Source organism: Rattus norvegicus, chromosome 2 (assembly GCF_021556685.1).
Source record: "Rattus norvegicus strain SHRSP/BbbUtx chromosome 2, alternate assembly SHRSP_T2T, whole genome shotgun sequence".
Taxonomy (NCBI): Eukaryota; Metazoa; Chordata; class Mammalia; order Rodentia; family Muridae; genus Rattus; species Rattus norvegicus.
In genome coordinates, this window is record NC_141535.1 from 29544597 (window position 1) to 29562500 (window position 17904).

At 41.4% G+C, this 17904-nt stretch overlaps 1 protein-coding gene across 2 annotated transcripts in view; it reads right to left on the reverse strand.

The window, feature by feature from the left end:
• Nucleotides 1-17904, reverse strand: part of Polk (DNA polymerase kappa) — a 60251-nt gene that overhangs the window by 27227 nt on the left and 15120 nt on the right. For both annotated transcript variants that reach the window (NM_138516.2, NM_001433859.1), the window contains 3 exon segments: nucleotides 1870-2022; nucleotides 10155-10274; nucleotides 12051-12213. In NM_138516.2, the coding sequence (NP_612525.2) occupies nucleotides 1870-2022; nucleotides 10155-10274; nucleotides 12051-12182 (405 nt within the window). In that variant the 5' untranslated portion in view covers nucleotides 12183-12213.

A 17904-nucleotide genomic window follows, 5' to 3' on the forward strand; every position in this document is an offset into this window, starting at 1 on the left:
TGATGGGCTTCACCTGGAGACAAGGAAGTGTGAGGTGGAAGCCATTCTAATCAGCACTGCAGATGTGCCAGGCCTGAGTGAGTCCATCTTGGACTTCTCAGATCCCAGATGACAGAAAACTCACCTCTACTGCTCTTCACATAAACTGAAGAATTAGGAGGCTGAACAGAGCTGTCTATGAAAAAAGAAGCATTGCTTATGCAGCCCTGGATGCTGCTATGAGGTCCAAGTGCTGATTCTCAGTGTCAACTCAGAAAATTTCAAAAAGCCCCGAAATTCACCAAAGCATCCTATGAGTAGCAGACTGAAGAATCAGACATGTAGCACTCCTGCTCACACACAAGCTTTTATGAGTCTACTAAATAAAAACTATTAGTTCAGCAATTTTGAACTTGAAGTTTTAATTTTTAGGTGGGTTTCAAAAGCACCAAGTTTAGCTCAAACACATATATGTACATGTACATGTACAAACACATATATACACATATATGTGTAGAACATGTGTGTAAGTATGCACATATACATATATGTACAATACATGTGTGTAAGTATGCACATATACATATATGTACAGAACATGTGTGATTATGCACATATATATGTACAATACATGTGTTTAAGTATGCACATATACATATATGTACAGAACATGTATGTAAGTATGCACATATATATGGACAGAACATGTGTGTAAGTGTGCACATATACATATGTACAGAACATGTGTGTAAGCATGTACATGTACATATATATGTACAGAACATGTGTGTAAGTATGCACATACACATATATGTATAGAACATGTGTGTAAGTATGCACATATACATATATGCTTTATTGCCTTTCTTTCAGATTTCATCGGTGGTTTATAGGAAAGGGAAATACATTTTAACAAACATTGCTTTTGGACCAGATCGTTAGTCCCCTGCATGCTCATGATACATTACAGATACATAACGAAGTAATTGGAGGACCTAGGTTTATAGCTAACTACGGCGTTGGAAGGAGTCTGCCACAGGGAGCAACTCTCCTTGTTTCTCTAGCATTTTTGTGATACAAATGCCCATCTGTCCTAGCTGCCACTTTCAGAGGAGATGTGTTGCACCAGAGTGCTGAGGCTGTATAGAGATGGGCGCCTCCGATTAATGAATGTGTCTTCAGCCACGGGCAAGTCTCCTGTCCCCTCGCTCTGATTTAGGAGAGCCAAAAGAAAGACATCTTAGTGGTGACAAGACAAATGACTCTGAATTGTGGAAACATTAACTACTGTAAATATATCAACAAGCTATGGTGTAAAGCAGGGGCTGGCCACGCCTCTGTGAAGCTCCGAGGCGCGTACTCACTGGGGGTTTTGCAGATGTGCTGTTAGCAATTATTAACTCTGTCCAGCTGTGTTCTTTGAGGTGACAGTAATAGTAAGTGCCATCGTCATTTGTCCTAACACGGTCTCTTTACAAAACGTGAGGACAGGCCAGACTTGGTCTGCAAGCCAGTTTGCAAACCTTCAAAACAAATATTTCCCTTGCCTTTTCTTCCACTCTCTCTAGAACACGTCTGAAAACTTGATTTGCAGTGGAAGAATGCAATGCTACTTTGCGGTTTTACTGGGTTTGGAACTTTGGCACAGTCACCCATTTTCTCTCTGATTTTTTTTGTTTTGTTTTGTTTTGCTTTTTGTTTCCATTGTCGTTGTTCCTAAGTGGAAATGAAAATGAGTGTGACCAGTTGTAGTGGCAGGATTCAGTAGCTGAGCGTACGTAAGCCACCTGGAACCACGAAGAAGTACTCCACAAACCGGCAAGCCTCAGCCCGCAGGCTTAGCTGAGCATCCTATGACATTCCCTTTGCTTTTGGTTTTCACCTACTTACCAGCATGCTCATGGATCCTACAGCGATGGGCTTCTCCTTCAGTTCCGGGTTGTCCCTCATTTCTACGGCCGCATAGAAAGCATCCATGTCCACGTGAACTATGGTGTTGTTCAAATTCCGGTTCCGTTCTAATTCCATCGCAAATCTGTCAACCTAATTTTTAAAACATACTTTTAGACAATATGATATCAAAACATCATTAATCATTAATCTTAATTCAGAAGGTATCTTTCTATCTGCCAATCTGCTCATCTATCCATCCATCCACCTACTTACCTAGTAGGTATATATTTTCTTTTATCCAGGGGTATGTAATTTATTGTTGTTTATTAGTAAGGTTAGTAGCTGCTTTTATTTTTCACACAGAGAGCCTATTCCTAGTCATTATCTTTGAGTTTGTGTGTATGTGTAAGCGTGATGCTTACCTATGCATGGGTGCTTGGGCTGCAGTGCCCTGGGTCTCTTCCTCTGTTGCTCTCCCCCTTGTACTTTGAAACAGGATTTCTCAGTGAACTTGGCGCCTGTTGCTTTGGTTGGGCTGGCCACTGAGCTCCTGGAACCGCCCCCCCCCCCGTCTCCCCACCCAGTACTGGGGCTACACACATGATGCCATACCTGACTTTCACATGGTGTTGGGGGTCCAAACTCAGATCCTCATGCTTACACAGCAAGGGCTTTCCCCGCTGAGCCCTCTACCCAGACTGACAGCCTATGTTTAAATGGAACTTCCTGGCGATTCTTTCTATTCTTCCAGGAAATATAGCAGGGACTTGCCGAGTGTTTAACAGATAAGTGAGCTATCCCAGTCACCCACATCAAACGATGCTACTGCTGAACTAACTTGAAGAAACTCATTATAACTGAAAGTTTCTATTTAGGCAAATTAAACAATTCCCATTTGACTCAAAGTGTTACTGTCTTAAAACAGAACAAAGGAGATGCACATAAGAGATTACACCTCTGTGTGTGATGTAATGCCGTGTTAGACAAGTGAACACGCTGAAGTACTATAGATATTCCTGCTGCAAAACTCCCTCTCAGGGCCGTCCTGGTTAAGGTTTCTATTGCGGTGCTGAAACTTCAGGAAGGGAGGAAGCTTGGGGCAGCAGGGTTTATTTCACTCAGCTCCAGCATCATTGAGAGCAGTCGGGACTGGAACTCACACAGGGCAGGGACCTGGAGGCAAAGACCGACAGAGGCCATGGAGGGTGCTGCTTACTGGCTTGCTTCTCATGGCTTGCTCAGCCTGCTTGGTTCCTTAGAACCCAGGACACCAGCCGAGGAGTGGCACCACCCACAATGGGCTGGGCCCTCCCATGCCAATCGCTAACTAAGGAAATGCCCTCCAGGCTTGTCTATAGCTTGATCTTATGGAGGCGTTCTCTCAGGTCAGAGTCTCTCTTCCCTGATTCTAGCTGGTGTTAGGTTGACATAAAACTAGGCAGGACAAGAGCTAATGTCAGAAATTGTTATTCTATACAAATCTATAACAATGCAGAATTGTAATCTTTAAAAACTTTTTGCCTCTTCACAGAAAAACGATCGGATTGAACAGCAAAAAAAGAAATGAATATAGACAAAATAGGTGAGTCAAGAAAAGTTTACATGGCAAACATGCTCATACCCTGTTTGTAGGGGCTGCCTGCACTCATGCTTTAAATGTGGGTTTCCAGCTTACCCTGCAAAGGGTGACTGGGGACAGTGTTAATTTTAACAACCTATAAGATCTAACAAGAGATAGTGAAGGAAGAGGGAAGGGATGAGTCACACTGTGAGGCTTCCTCTGGGCAGCTGCACGCTTGCACCAAGTACAAGAGAGAACTTCACGGAAGAGACTGTCCCAGCGTTAATGGTGAGCGTGAGGAGTTTTCCCTCCTGGTTTGCATTCTACATCATAACGTAAATCACAACAGACAGTAGCTGTAGAACAAGCACAGCACAAGCAGAACATAACCTGCTACTGAAAGGATCGACAGAGGCAAAACACTGCAACCGAGTTGAGAGAAACCAGTGAGCTCTTACATGAAAGCAACTGTGTCGCGTGGAGAGCCACGAAGGTAGGCTGTGCCTGCCCACCTCCCAGGCCCATGCTGTCTTCAGCCTTGCCCTCATTTACAGAATACTTGTTTCATGGTCTTCCCTAGAGCAGACACACTCGCCACCCACTAGCTGGAGATTAAAATTGCAATTCTTCTCTTAGAAACAAGGCCTCCGAATTCCATCTGCCTGTAGCAGGCACTGACAGTGTACAGAAGGCCTATCTCCTGCTGGGTCTGCCACTCTCACTGACCTGAGGGACTCTGCCTTCTTGGACTGCTCGTATCTAGAATACCTGTCTGAGTTCTGCCACACCTCTCATCGGTCAACTCAAACTTCCCATGATACTCAGGTGCAGCTTTGTCTTTGTGCCAGAGAACCAATGTTCTCTTTTTTTCTTGTTTCCATGTGGCCCTTATTGTATTAGATAAGCTATAATAATTACAACATGCCTAAAATATGAATGAGGTAAGAATAAGGGAGTGGCATCTGAAATATTTTGGCTTGGAATAATATAGGGAAGCAAAAGATGAGTAGAAAGCAAACCAGGAGGGAAAACTCCTCACTCATGATTAACGCTGGGACAGCCTCTCTGTGAAGTTCTCTCTTGTACTTAGTGCAAGCGCACAGCTGCCCAGAGGAAGCCTCACAGTGTGACTCATCCTTTCCCTCTTCCTTTACAACCCCTCGTTAGTCACCCACCCGTCCTGTCTGAATGCTTTCTGTTCTCCCAGATGCAGTGTCTCAGCTTCCAACGTTTCTCTCCCTTTAGCTCCCATTCATACCTCATTTATCACACTTTCCCCTGAAGGCCTTTCACAGGCTACTCGGGTTGTAACGTCTACCTTCTTCCTCCTGTTACTTCTGGGAACTTGTGTGTCACTGGGGTTAAAAATAGGGACTTTCCTCTGTGTCTCAGCAATGCCTCTCATTAGGCACATGACCATGGTTACATTAGCCCTCTCTTAGATCCTTATTGATAATAAGCTAATGACAAAGGTTGTTGAAGGAATGAAGAGATGCTTGTAAGTGTTCTTGGAGAGAGATAAGGCAAGGGCTTGCTGACTACCCCTCGTTTTAAGGTATTAGGGACAGTTAATGAGTATGTCATGTAATATGCTAAGTGCTTCCCATATAAACTCACTAGTCAAAATAATTCTGAGATTACAATTATTAGTCTGATGAATGAGAAAATGAAAGTTTACAAAGATTAAGAAATTTGTTCTGAGTCATAGAGCTGACAAATGGGAGAGCTGGACTTGAAAACAGGCTACTCTTTCATAGTCTTATGATCCTCTCTAACACAGGCTTTGGCTTTTTTTGTTTTTCTTTTTCTTTTTTTGTCTTTGTCATTGCTGTTGTTTGTTTTGGAGACTCTTTGTGTAGTCCTGGCTGTTCTAAACCTACTATGTAGACCAGGCTGGCCTAGAAGTCACAGAGACCCACCTGCCTCCTGAGTGCTGGGGTGAGAGGTGTGACTACCACATGTGGCTAACAGACTGAATAGTCTTCAATGCTGAACAAATTCAGACCAACTCTAGTCTTTTTTTTTTTTTTTTTCTTTCTTTTTTTCGGAGCTGGGGACCGAACCCAGGGCCCTGTGCTTGCTAGGCAAGCGCTCTACCACTGAGCTAAATTCCCAACTCCTTAGTCTTATAGTTTATATCTACACTCTATGCTAATGTAATTTCTGTTTTTAAAATCATCAATTTCTACTACATTTAGGACAATATTTGGAAATACTACTTTTTATTTTGACTTAGTTTCTCCATAAAGTCTACTGAGATGGTCCAAGTTAGTAGAGGCAGCAGTTGAAATGGCCGGAATGCACTGATTGGCTGTGCAGACTTCACGTAACGAATTCGGATGCTTGCTTACTCAGTTTATGAGCTCATTAGAAGACACTTATATGACAACAGTCAGGCGACTGTGCCTTCCAGGAGTGTATGAGAGTGGAGTCCAGTGGAGAATATTCAAGGAGGGTCCAAATGGACGGCCCAGCTTCTGCATGCAAACTTCTTCCCTCAGTCCAACTAGCAGGCATTTACACTATCACGTCACACAGAATAAGATCTAGCATGTGGAAAATGGGAGTCCAAAATAGAAACACTTCCTATGAAAATATCTCTGTTCTCTGAGACCTTCTTGTCTCCTTGGAACTTCCTCAGCCTCCTCCCCTATACACAGCTTCTTTTAGAGGAAGCTCGACAAATGAAACGATTAAATAATCAACATAAAACACATTTCCTACCACTCCTGTTCTGAGAGATGCCATCGAGGCTCCCATAAAACATTCAATCCAACTGGAACCAAATCTGAGATTCTGCTGCTCAATGAAAAGCACTTTCTGTTCTTTCAGGTCATCAGCAGCTTAAACTGCAAAAATCCGTACGAACCCTCAAAGTCAGAGCAACACACCAGCTATGTTCCTCTGTGCCTGTAAAGCTTCTAGCAAACGTACGTGTAGATTACAGATCAACAAAACTCAGCTGCCCAAAAGCAAACTGTTTACAGAATAAAGGCAATTTAAAGACAACATTGTTTTCAACAGAACACAATTGTTTAAACTTGGAAAAAAAATCCTTCACACTTTAACTGAAACATTTTGTATGTCTGCTCAGTGAAAGTTACTATTAAGGGAGTCAGTCAAAAGATAAGTTAAACTAGAAGAAAATATTTGCAAAACCAGAGCCAGTATGTGACTGATATCCAAAATACACAAGGGATGCTTCAAATTCAATAAAAAGCAAAATAAAACCCCATGATCTGATTAAAAACTAAGCGTAAGGCCTTAACAGACTCCTCACCAGAGATTTCTACATGACATCTAAGCATACGAAATGCGACCCCTTACTCTTCCCAGTGAGGACATGCAGGGTAAAATGATGTAATACCATTGTCCTGAACATCTCAGGGTGGTCTGAACGGAGAACAAATAGCAATGGGGCCCTCAGCCTTCACAGTGAGAATGTCAAACGTCGTGGTCATCTTGGAAGATAGTTTGGCAGTTTCTTATAAAAAGTGAACTTTTTTCTAATCACATGGCCCAGCAAATTATATTCCTTTGCATTTACTGAGTGGAGTTGAAGACGTATGCCTATACGTAAATGAGAGCATGGGCGTCTATGAGCAGCTTACTCACAACTGGCAGGACTTGGAAGTCAGCACAGTGCTCTGCAGTAGGGAAATGGACACTGTTAGACATCTGGATAAAGAAGAACATACAGCGCATGACAACAGTGAGCTATCGAGCCAGAAACAACACAAAGTCACTGGAGTGTAAGTCAAAGAAGCCTGAAAAGGCTGCGTGTGTACTGTGTGGCTCCAATGCTGGCCAGGGTGACACCTAGGACAGGGTGAATAGATCAGTGCAGACCAGAGATGAGTAGGAGACAAGGATGGAGAAATAGACCACAAAGGACTTTGTAATGGGGTTACCAATGTTGTAATGGTAAATGTGTAGCACTATGAGCTTGTCTGCAACTTTAAAGCATAAAACTTTGGTAATAAGTTTTTGATTTTGCATGATGAAAATATGCCATAGTAGGCTCGTTAATTACAACAAGTGTAGTGCACTTCTGGGAGAGAACGCTTGGCTGAGGCTAGCCCATGGGAGAGAACACTTGGCTGAGGCTAGCCTGTGGGAGGGCAGGGAGAGCTTTACTTTCTGTGTAGTTTTTCTGTGAACCTAAAACAAACATCTTAAAAAGAACAGCACTGGGTTTGACTAGGTAAGTTCTAAAGTATGTGATCAAAATTATAGATGTATTGAGAACACATTCAGGGTACATAGAAGCCTGAAAATCTTAATACCTAAGATCTCATAAATGAAGAGAAATTGACAATAAACTCTAATATGGAAGGAGTAAGCATTGGACTGTTAGTTGAACCTCCAAATATATCTCTCCATTCTTTCCACTAAAAAGAACAGGCTGGGCAGACGGACGCCCAGCTAGAGAGCATATTTTATAGCTTCTCTTGCAGCCATGTGTGGCCCTGTAACTTGAGTTGCTGCCAAAAGGACGTGAGCATAAATATTGTTTACGACTTCTTTCTCGCCTGTTTAACAGCAAATTATTTGGTTTTAAACCAAGCCCCCACCCCCATCTTCCTCACCAAGAAATGGAGTACGGATTATTTTTGTCAGACCAGTAATTATGACCAGGAGATAATAGAACAGTGTGATTTAAGAAAAATTTGTGTCAGAAATTACTATGGTAATCAGAGCCAAGGATGCTATGGAACTGTAGGTATGGCGTACCTAATAGTATCCTGAAATCAGAACAACTATGACTACAGGTAAGAGACCCTCTCAAGATCCACCCTACTGACATCCCCTCCCAGGAAGAGCGGAGAAGAGGTAGCTGGACCTCACTCTAGACCACAGCACTCACTCCGTGTGCACTCCGTTCCCCATCTGTATGAACTCCTGCCCAGCTACTCAGGGTCATGGGAGGTGAGAACAACAAAGGGGGTTAGCTGAAGGAGGGAGGGATTCCATCTACGCAGCATAGGCCATCGCCCCTGCTGGACCACAAGTCACTCACCTTCCCATAGGTGACCCCACTCTTTCTCCCTCGCTGGCTCACCAGCCCAGGTTTTTATGGGCTTGTTTCTTCTGTTTGTCAGCCATACCTACCTTAGGTGAATGTACGTCTGTTCCTCTCTACACAGGAACAGTAATGTAACAAGTGATTTCTTCTTATCAAGTAAGAAGAAACTGTTACTGTGGGTTCTTATGCCACCCACTTAACCTGCCTCATAACAAACCGAATAAAAGAACACATCTCATAATGAGAGGAGAGTTTCTTCTCTGACTCAGTAAAAGGCAGTTTAAACAAGCGTGGAAAGAAACAAAATGGATGAAGTCTGGTTTTAAAGGAGCACTTGAGGAAAGCAACACTTACACATCAAAATGTAAATCAATATAATTTTTGATGAAAATAACTATACCAGAGTGCAGAGATAGAAGACTATCGTCACAGAGGTACATATACAAGACTGGAACCGAGGTTGGGTAATGTAAGCGTTGGGGTATCTCTACACAGTGGAATGCGGTGAAGTGTCAAAAATGGTGACTGAGTCAACACTCGGGTCATCTTTTGTGAGAAAAGCAGCCACTTAAAAATTATCTTGTACCTGGGTTGGGTCCCTCACACCTGTGATCTAAGGACCCTGGAGGTTGATGAAGCAAGAGGATCATCAGGAGTCTGAAGCCAGCTAGGGCTAGAGTGTGAGATCCTGTCACATACAAACACACAAACAATAAAAAAACAAAATACCTACCACCACCACCACTACCAACAACAAATTAAAATAATACTCAACAAATTAAAATGATACAGTTCAGAAAAGAAAGTGCATGATCTCTGAACTCTATGTAAGATCTTTTTCTGTAGCATGCTATATCCATGACAATTTTCTTAGTATGCTAAGCTCTGGGTTACATGAGTTACTTTGCTTTCTATGTCGACCTCCCCATCTGTAAAGAGCGTTTCCCTGTATCCAGTCCTTTGTTAACACTGAGTCGGATTTTAATAGAGAATGAACTCATCCACAGCTTTAGTCTGAACAGCAGAAACATGATTGCCTTGAGCTGTCAGTCTCCCATAGGGTCCCCTGAACCCTGGTTCCTTCCAAATTTTTCCATTGAAATAACTTTTAGTAGCTAAGAGAACTTTGAATTATCTCTCACCCGCCTCAATTTCTGGAGAACACAAAACCTTTCGGTGTTTAGAAATCATTTCATTCAAAAAAAAAAAAAAACTTGTGTACATTTGGTATTTAATTTGTAGTATAACTTTTTTTTTTCCTTTCTTTTTTCGGAGCTGGGGACCGAACCCGGGCTCTACCACTGAGCTAAATCCCCAACCCCAATAACTTTTTATTATACTAAAAAACTGTCACTCTAATATAAAAAGTTATAGGAATCCTCACCCAGTTCCTCCCCCCTCAAATCAGCCATATTTGTCTTACAGCCTTGTCTAGCTGCAAAGCACACACAATAAAACAACATATGCTGTGGGATGGTCAGATCCTGCTCCTGCCAACTGTCTGTCCTTTGAAGCCAGGCAGGTAACTAAGACTCCAGTCCCTCGTCTGCACAGGGAAGGTGCAGGGCAAGGCTGAGTTAGCATGCGTAGCAATGCAATGACCACTTCTACCTCACCGTCTGCAGTTATGAGGGATGGTGCTGCTTCTGTTGTTAATTCCTGTTCCACCAACTTCCCCAGCAACTGAACAAGTACCTGTAGCTGGGCCTTCCTTAGTTGCTGGCTGGTAATTTGCGCCTTTTGCTGCATCATGTTTTCAATCCGTTGATTGACTTGCTTCTCCTTCTTGAGTTCATTTCCATAAAATCTGGACCCCTGCAGAGAAAGCAAGGCATACGAAGGAAAGGGTCAATCACTGTAGGATGTCACTTAGTGGCTAAGAGTGTGACTCTGGAGTCACACTGATTTCAAAAGTTAGTTGGGTAATCTGAAAATTACTTCACCTTTCTGCATCAGCTTCCTTGTGTGTAAAGGATGCTTCCTTAGCATGCACGAGGCCCTAAACACACACACACACACACACACACACACACACACACACACACACACACTATCCCCTAAATCATGTAATCCTTGGGAGACAATACTATATGGAAGCAATGTGAGTTAAGATTTGTATTAAAAATCGAACCAATGACAGCAAAGCTCCTCACTGTGGTGTGTCCACATGGCATATTCGAGGCGCAGCAGGGAGCTCATCCGTTCTCTCTCTCTTCAGAGTGTTAGTGTTAAGTCATGAAAGAAACAGATAAGCCACTGAGTCAATTCTCACAGGTTCCACCACTGAACACAGTGGCTGCCACTTGATCAGGTTGCAGATGCTGTTATTATCTAATTTGACTCTCATGAAAATGCTGGTATAGAGCTTTAAGAACAGTTTTGCACGGACAGACATTGTCATTCCTCTCAATATGCATTCAACAGCATATTTCTGTGTCTTACGGCAATGCGTGTTTAACCCTTTGAGGGACTGTCAAGCTGTTTTCCATGACTCTGCATATGAAGATTCCAGCTTCCCCATATCCCTGGCTACACTTCCCGTTGTCTTATTTATTGTAGCTATTCTGGCTAACACTAGTGCGGGTGGCATCTCCCTGGGATTTTTAAAGTTGCCTTCTCTTAGTAACTAATGTTGCTGGTATCTTTTTGTGTTTGAGAAGTGTGCGCATCTTCTTCACTTGAACGCCTACTCATATCATTTGACCATGTTGACTGAGTTGTTAGTGCTAAACAGTTACCTCAACTTGGCAAATCCTAACATTCAGAGCCATGGTCTTTTCTGGCAGTTTTGATATGGTGATATATATAAATTCATATAAATAGACAAAGTGGCTATTTATCTAGCAACTCATAAAAATTGTATACATGTCATCTGTATCCTAGAGAGCAATTCCATTTCAAGATATCTCTTCTTTAGTTGCACTTGCACACATATAAAAATAGTAAATGTAAGACGGGCATGGTGGCACATGCCTTTCATCACAGCAAAGGCAGGAGGATTTCTATGAATTTAAGGCCAGTCTGGCTTATATAATGACTGCCAGGACTTTATAGGAAGACCCTGCCTCACACACACACACCAAAAAAAAAAAAAAAAGAAAAAAGAAAAAAAGTAAACTTACTGTAGTACTGTTTATAAAAACGAGATAAGGATGACTTATTTGTCAATCAGTAACAATTCCAATTAGATCAATAAACTACATCCACATATACAAGCATAATCTCCCATCCAATTATAATACTCACTTACATGGGGGAAAAGGAAAGGAGGAAAAAATGTGCATCCTTTTGCTTTTATGTGTATATTATACAAATTCAAAGTAGAAATCATGGTAACAGGAACAGATTTAAAAGGCATTTACACATTTCATAATTTTTCCTTTTTTCTTTTTTTTTTTTTTTCGGAGCTGGGGACCAAACCCAGGGCCTTGCAGTTGCTAGGCAAGCGCTCTACCACTGAGCTAAATCCCCAACCCCCACATTTCATAATTTAATGCTACATTAAAATATTTTTAATAAAAAGGATAGTAAATCAAACTTAATGGCTTTATACTAAGTAGATCACAGATATTCAAAGAGGCAAGAACACACCTTTGTGGCTTCCATGATAATTTTGTTAATTTTCTCCTTATCCAACCCTTCCATGCCTGCCTTGTTATCATTTAGTCCCATGCGGAGCAGAAGGGCGTCTTTGAAGTTGTTCTTTTCCTTTGTGTTATCCATGATGCAAACGCAGCGATTTCTTCCTTGTGATCTGCAAAGGCACACACAATACGCATTGCTTTTAACAGTGTCCACTGAGGGGCCAGAGATGACAACCATTAAGTAGAATGCTGGCACGGCATGCAAGAGGCCGTAGGTCCCATCCTCAGAACAGCATCTGAGAGAGGCGGCCTCTGAGAGAGGCGGCCTCTGAGGGAGGTGGCACACACTTGTCATCTTAGCACTAGGACGGTGTGGAAGAACAACCAGAAGTTTAAGGTCGTCCTTGGAGATATGATAAGTTGGAGGATAGTTCGAGCTACATGCAAACCTGTCTGAAAAACATTCCTTAGTATTTGTCGGCTGGAGACGGTGGTGCACGCCTTTGGTCCCGGCACTTGGGAAGTAGAGGCAGGTGGCTGGATCTCAGTGAGTTCGAGCGCGGGCCTGGTGTACAGAGTGAGCTCCAGCGGAGACATGGCTACATCGAGAAACCCTGTCTTGAACACACCCCCCACCCCCCAAACAAAACCAAAACGCACTCGAATCTTTTCCATCGTTTGCCTAAGCTTTTTATGCTTCTGGAGATAAGGAGTGAACATGGCTTGCCTGTTTTGTGCCAGTTGAGTTGTTTGCTGCCCTACGTATACATGCTAAATGGCCCTAAAAGACAGATGTTACTACTCCAGATATAAAAGAGGAGTCTCAGAACATGTCTGCAACATAGACAAGCAAAAGACCAGCAAGACAAAAAAATGCCGGATCAAAGTCATTTGAAACTAAGTCCACAAGACATTTTGTTTTGTTGGCCATCTACTGCTGGGTGTGGGGTGTAGGACCTATCCTGAAGTGGGGTTAATAAACCCAGTGAAACTCCACTTGGAAAATGCATTTTCAGTTGGAAGCAGATATCAAGTACAGATAGCTTCTTGGTGAGGGTTGGGGACTCAGGTCCTTTCCCATTCTCACCAATGGGACCATCTCGGCTTGAACCTGTATGGGCAGAGTGTGTGGCCACAGTTTCTCTGAATTTATATGTGAATCTGTCCAGTCCGGAGGACCCTGTTTTCCTGGACTCATCCATCCCCTTTAGCTCTTACATTCCTTCTGCCTTCTCCTCTACCGAGTTCCCTATGTCCTAAAGAAATGGCTCAATGAAGACATCCATTTACGACAGTGCTCCAAAATCTTTTACTTTCTGCACTCTGTCCAGTTACTGTTCTCTGTGTCAGTTCTCATCTACTGCATGGAGTTGTTTCTCCGAGGATGGCTGAATACAGGACTAATGTATGGATGTAGCACGATGTTATTAGGAGACGTTTACTGCTTTATATAATACTTGGTTAGAACAGTGGTTCTCAACCTGTGGATCACAGTCCCTTTGGTGGCTGAATGACTCTTTTACAGGGGTCACCTAAGACCATTGGAAAACACAGATGTTTACAATTCATAACAGTAGCAAAGTTACGGTTATGAAGTAGCAACAAAAATACTTTTATGGCTGGGGTCATTACATCATGAGAAAGTGTATTTAAGGGTCAGAGCTCCAGGAAGGCTAAGGACGACAGCTTTAGAAGAACAGTAATATTAGGTTTTCCCTTAGGCCCAGGCCCCATCTAGTCTGGGGTTCTTGGCCACCACAGTGGTGTCAGACACAGGTTCAATTTCATAGAGTGTGCTTAAATCCAATCAGAGTGGTGGGTTACTTGCAGATGTTTGTGTCACTATTACAGGAGTGGTAGCTGATTGAGAGCTACCTTTCTCCTCTGGTAGCACAAAAGAATACTTTCCAGTGCCGTGAACACCAGGCATTCAACTTGAAGTCTTTAGTTACGCACCAGTTCTACTTTGCCACGTTTGATGAATTATTTAAGTGCTGTGTCAGGAATAGAGACTTACCAACAGTTTTGGAAAACAAATAGCTTTGGCAACAGCCTGAGATGCTTGGCAATTTCTTTGGAGTCACTTTGGCCAATGATTTAAATAGATGTAACCTATTCCTGGGACTGGAGGTTTTACTTGGTGATATAAGATTCTAGTTGGGGCATTGTCTCTTACTTAGTGACACCACTTTTGATTTCTTTCATATATGTATATATTTTAAGAAGCTTCGATAGTAATGTTTCCACATGGTCCCTTGAATGGCTTTTCAGTTGTCCCTCCCCACATTCTCTACTTCACTTCTCTTCTTTCCTCTCCCCATTTAGTCCTCCCACCCCAGAAAGGCTCCCTCTTACCACTATCCCTTTATAACAATATATCCTAAACTCCCTTCCCTAGGAGATCCTCTATTTCTCCCAGTTCCTTTCTAGGTACCTAACCTCTGTGGTTATACGGACTGTAGAACACATATTGAAAGCTTAAACGCTAAGACCCACATATAAGAGAAAACATACAATATTTGTCTCTGGGTCTGGGTTTCTAGATTCATCCATTTATCTGAAAATTTAAAAACTTTTCAAAACAAGCAGAAGATTCCATCCTGTAAATGTACCACATCTCATTATTTAGGGATCAGTTAATGGACAGCTTGGCTGTTGTACATCCCAGTATGATCAGAATATCCATGAACAAGTATCTCTGTGGTGGGATGTAGAGGCCCTTCGGGTATATGCCTAAGAGTGATCTAGCTGGATCTTCAAGTGGAATGATCTCCAGATTCCCGAGGGACTATCACACTGATTTCCACAGTGGCTGTACAAGTTTGCACTCTCATCAGCAATAAGGATTCACTGTATCCCACATCCTTACAAGCATGGGCTGTCATTTGTTTTACTGCTCTTGGCCCATGTGACTGGTGTGAGGTGGAATCTCAGGGTTGTTTTGATCTGCATTTCCCCGATGACTGAGGATGTTGACTGCTTCTTTAAGTGCTTCACAACCTTTTGTTTTTCATCTTTTGAGAACTGTTTAGCTCTGTTCCCCATTTTCAAATTATTTTCAAATTGGGATACACACACACACACTCAGCTGCGTCGTTGACACAGAACTTTTTACATTGTGTAGACTACTGCTTTGCCCACCTGGCAGTGTCCTTGGCCGTACAGAATCTCTTCAGTTTTAGGAGGTTCTATTTATTGTTGGTTTTAGTGCCCCTGTAGTAGTATTTAAGTATTTTCCTGTGTCATGAGTTCAACACTACTTCCTACTTCTCTTATCAGAATCAGGGCCTTGTATTGAGGTCCATTTGGAGTTGTTTTGAGCAGACTGATAAATATAGATCTATTTACATTCCTCTACATGCAGACATCTGGTTTAACAGCACCATTTGCTGAAGAGGCTATCTTTTTTTTTTTTTTTTCTTCCCAATGTGCACTTCTGGTTTGTTAGAAAGAAAACAAAATCAGGTACCCTTAGGTGTGTGACTTAAACTAAGTCTTCGATTCAATTCCATTAATCAACATGTCTGTTTTTATGCCAATCCATGATGTTTTTATTAATATAGTTCTGTAGTCCTACTTGAGATTGGAGATGGTGATTATTTCTAATAGTTATCTTACTAATCAGAATTGTTATAGTATCTTAGTTATCTTGTATTTTTTTGAGTTTCTATATGAAACTGAAAACTGTTTTTTTCAGTGTTGTGAAGAAAAGTGTTGGAATTCTAAGGGAATCGTGTTGAATCTGCAGTTGCTTTTAGTAGGACGGCCATTTCCATTCCATTGATCTCATCAGTCCATGAGCAGGAGAGATCTATCTAGCTTCTGGTACCTAATTTATTTCTTCAATGCCTTAAAGTTTTTATTATACAAGTCTTTCACTTGCTTGATTAGAGTTACCTCAAATATTTTCGAGGCTATTGTGAAAGGTATTTCCATTTTCTCAGTTTGATGGTTGTATATAGGAATGCTACTGCCTTTTCTGTGTTTTGTATCCTGCTACTTTACTGAAAGTGTGTATCAGCTGTGGAAATTTCCCAATGGGGTTTTTTAATGCCTATTATGTATAGAATCATATCTGCAAATAAAAACATTCTTTTTTTTTCTATTTGTATCTCCCTGGTCTTCTTCAGTTGTCATATTGCTCTAGCTAAGACTTCGAGTACTGTATTGAATAGGTGTGGAGAGAGTGGGCAGTCTTCTTGTTCTTCATTTCGGTACAAATGTGTGACATTTCTGTCTAGGTTGGCACGGGCTGTAATATATTGCTGTAACATACCTTATTATGTTGAGGTATATCCTGTGTATCCCTAGTTTCTCAAGGACTTTTAACACAAAGGGATGATGGATTTTTGTCAAAGACCTTTAGGCATCTAATGAGATGATCATGTGGTTTTTATCTTTTGGTCTGTTTATAAGGTGCATTATGTGTATTGATCTATGTATCTTGAACCATCTCTGCTTCTCTGGGTTGAAGCCAAGTTGATCAGACAATTGGACAATCATTTTGATATGTTCTTAGATTTGGTCTGTAAGTATTTTATTGATTTTTTTTTGCACCAGTGTTCATAAAGGATATTGGTTTGTAATTCATTTTGTTGGTCTTTGTATAGTTTAGGTATTGGAGTAATTGTGGCTTCATAAAAAGAATCAAGGAGGGGCTGGGGATTTAGCTCAGTGGTAGAGCGCTTACCTAGGAAGCGCAAGGCCCTGGGTTCGGTCCCCAGCTCCGAAAAAAAGAACCAAAAAAAAAAAAAAAGAATCAAGGAATGTTACTTCTGTTTCTACTTTATAGAATAATTTAAGGAGTATTGACATCTTCTTTTCGAAGGTCTAATAGAATTCTGCACTGAATCCCTCTGTCCCTGAGCTTTTTGGACCAGGAAACTTTTAATTACTGCTTCTATTTCATCAGGGTTTATGAGTATGTTTAAATTTCTCATATGATCTTGATTCACCTTTGAAAGGCCATATATGTCAAGAAATGCATCCGTTTCTTTTCTGCTTTCCAGTGTCGTAGATTACAGCTTTTTTAAAGTATGTCATTATTCTCTGGATTTCACCGATGTCTGTTGTCCCCTTTCCATCTCTAACTGTATTAATTTGGATCTTCTCTTTCTTTCTCCTAGTTAATTTGGCTATGGGCTTGTCAATCTTACTGATTTTCTCAAAAGAACCAACTATTCCTTTCATGGATTTTTTTTTTTTTTGGTATTATTTTGTTGTTGTTTCTATTTCATTGACTTCAGCCCTTAGTTTATTTTTTGCCATTTTCTTTTGAGTGTTTTGTTGTTGTTGCTGTTGTTGTTGTTCTAGAGCCTTCAGGTGTGCTATCAAGTTACTAATGAGATCTATCCAATTTTTTGATGTAGACACTTAGTGGTATCAACTTGCCTCTCAGAACTGACTGCATCCTGCCCACTAGGATAGGATGTGTTGTTTTCATTTTCACTCAATTCTAAAAAGTTTTAATAGTTTCTGTCTTGATTTCTGTGTTGATTCATTTTTCATTCCATAGAGAGTTGCTCAGTGTCTATGAGCTTGTAAGCTCTCTGCTATTGAAGATATCCAGATTTAATCCACATTGGTCAGCTAAGCTCCAGGGTCTTAATTCAATTTTCTTGTCTCTGTTGAGACTTACTGCTTTGTGTACAAGTATATAGTCAGTTTTTGAGAAAGTTCTATAAGCTTCTGAGAAGAAAGTATATTCTTTTGTGTTTGGGTAAAATGTTCTGTAAATACAGGACTATTGATTTGTGACTTTTGTGACATTTAACTTCAGCATTTATCTGTTTAGCTTTTGTCCGGATGGCCTGTTTATTGGTGAGAGTGGGGGTACTGAAGTCAGCCCCATCACTGTGTGA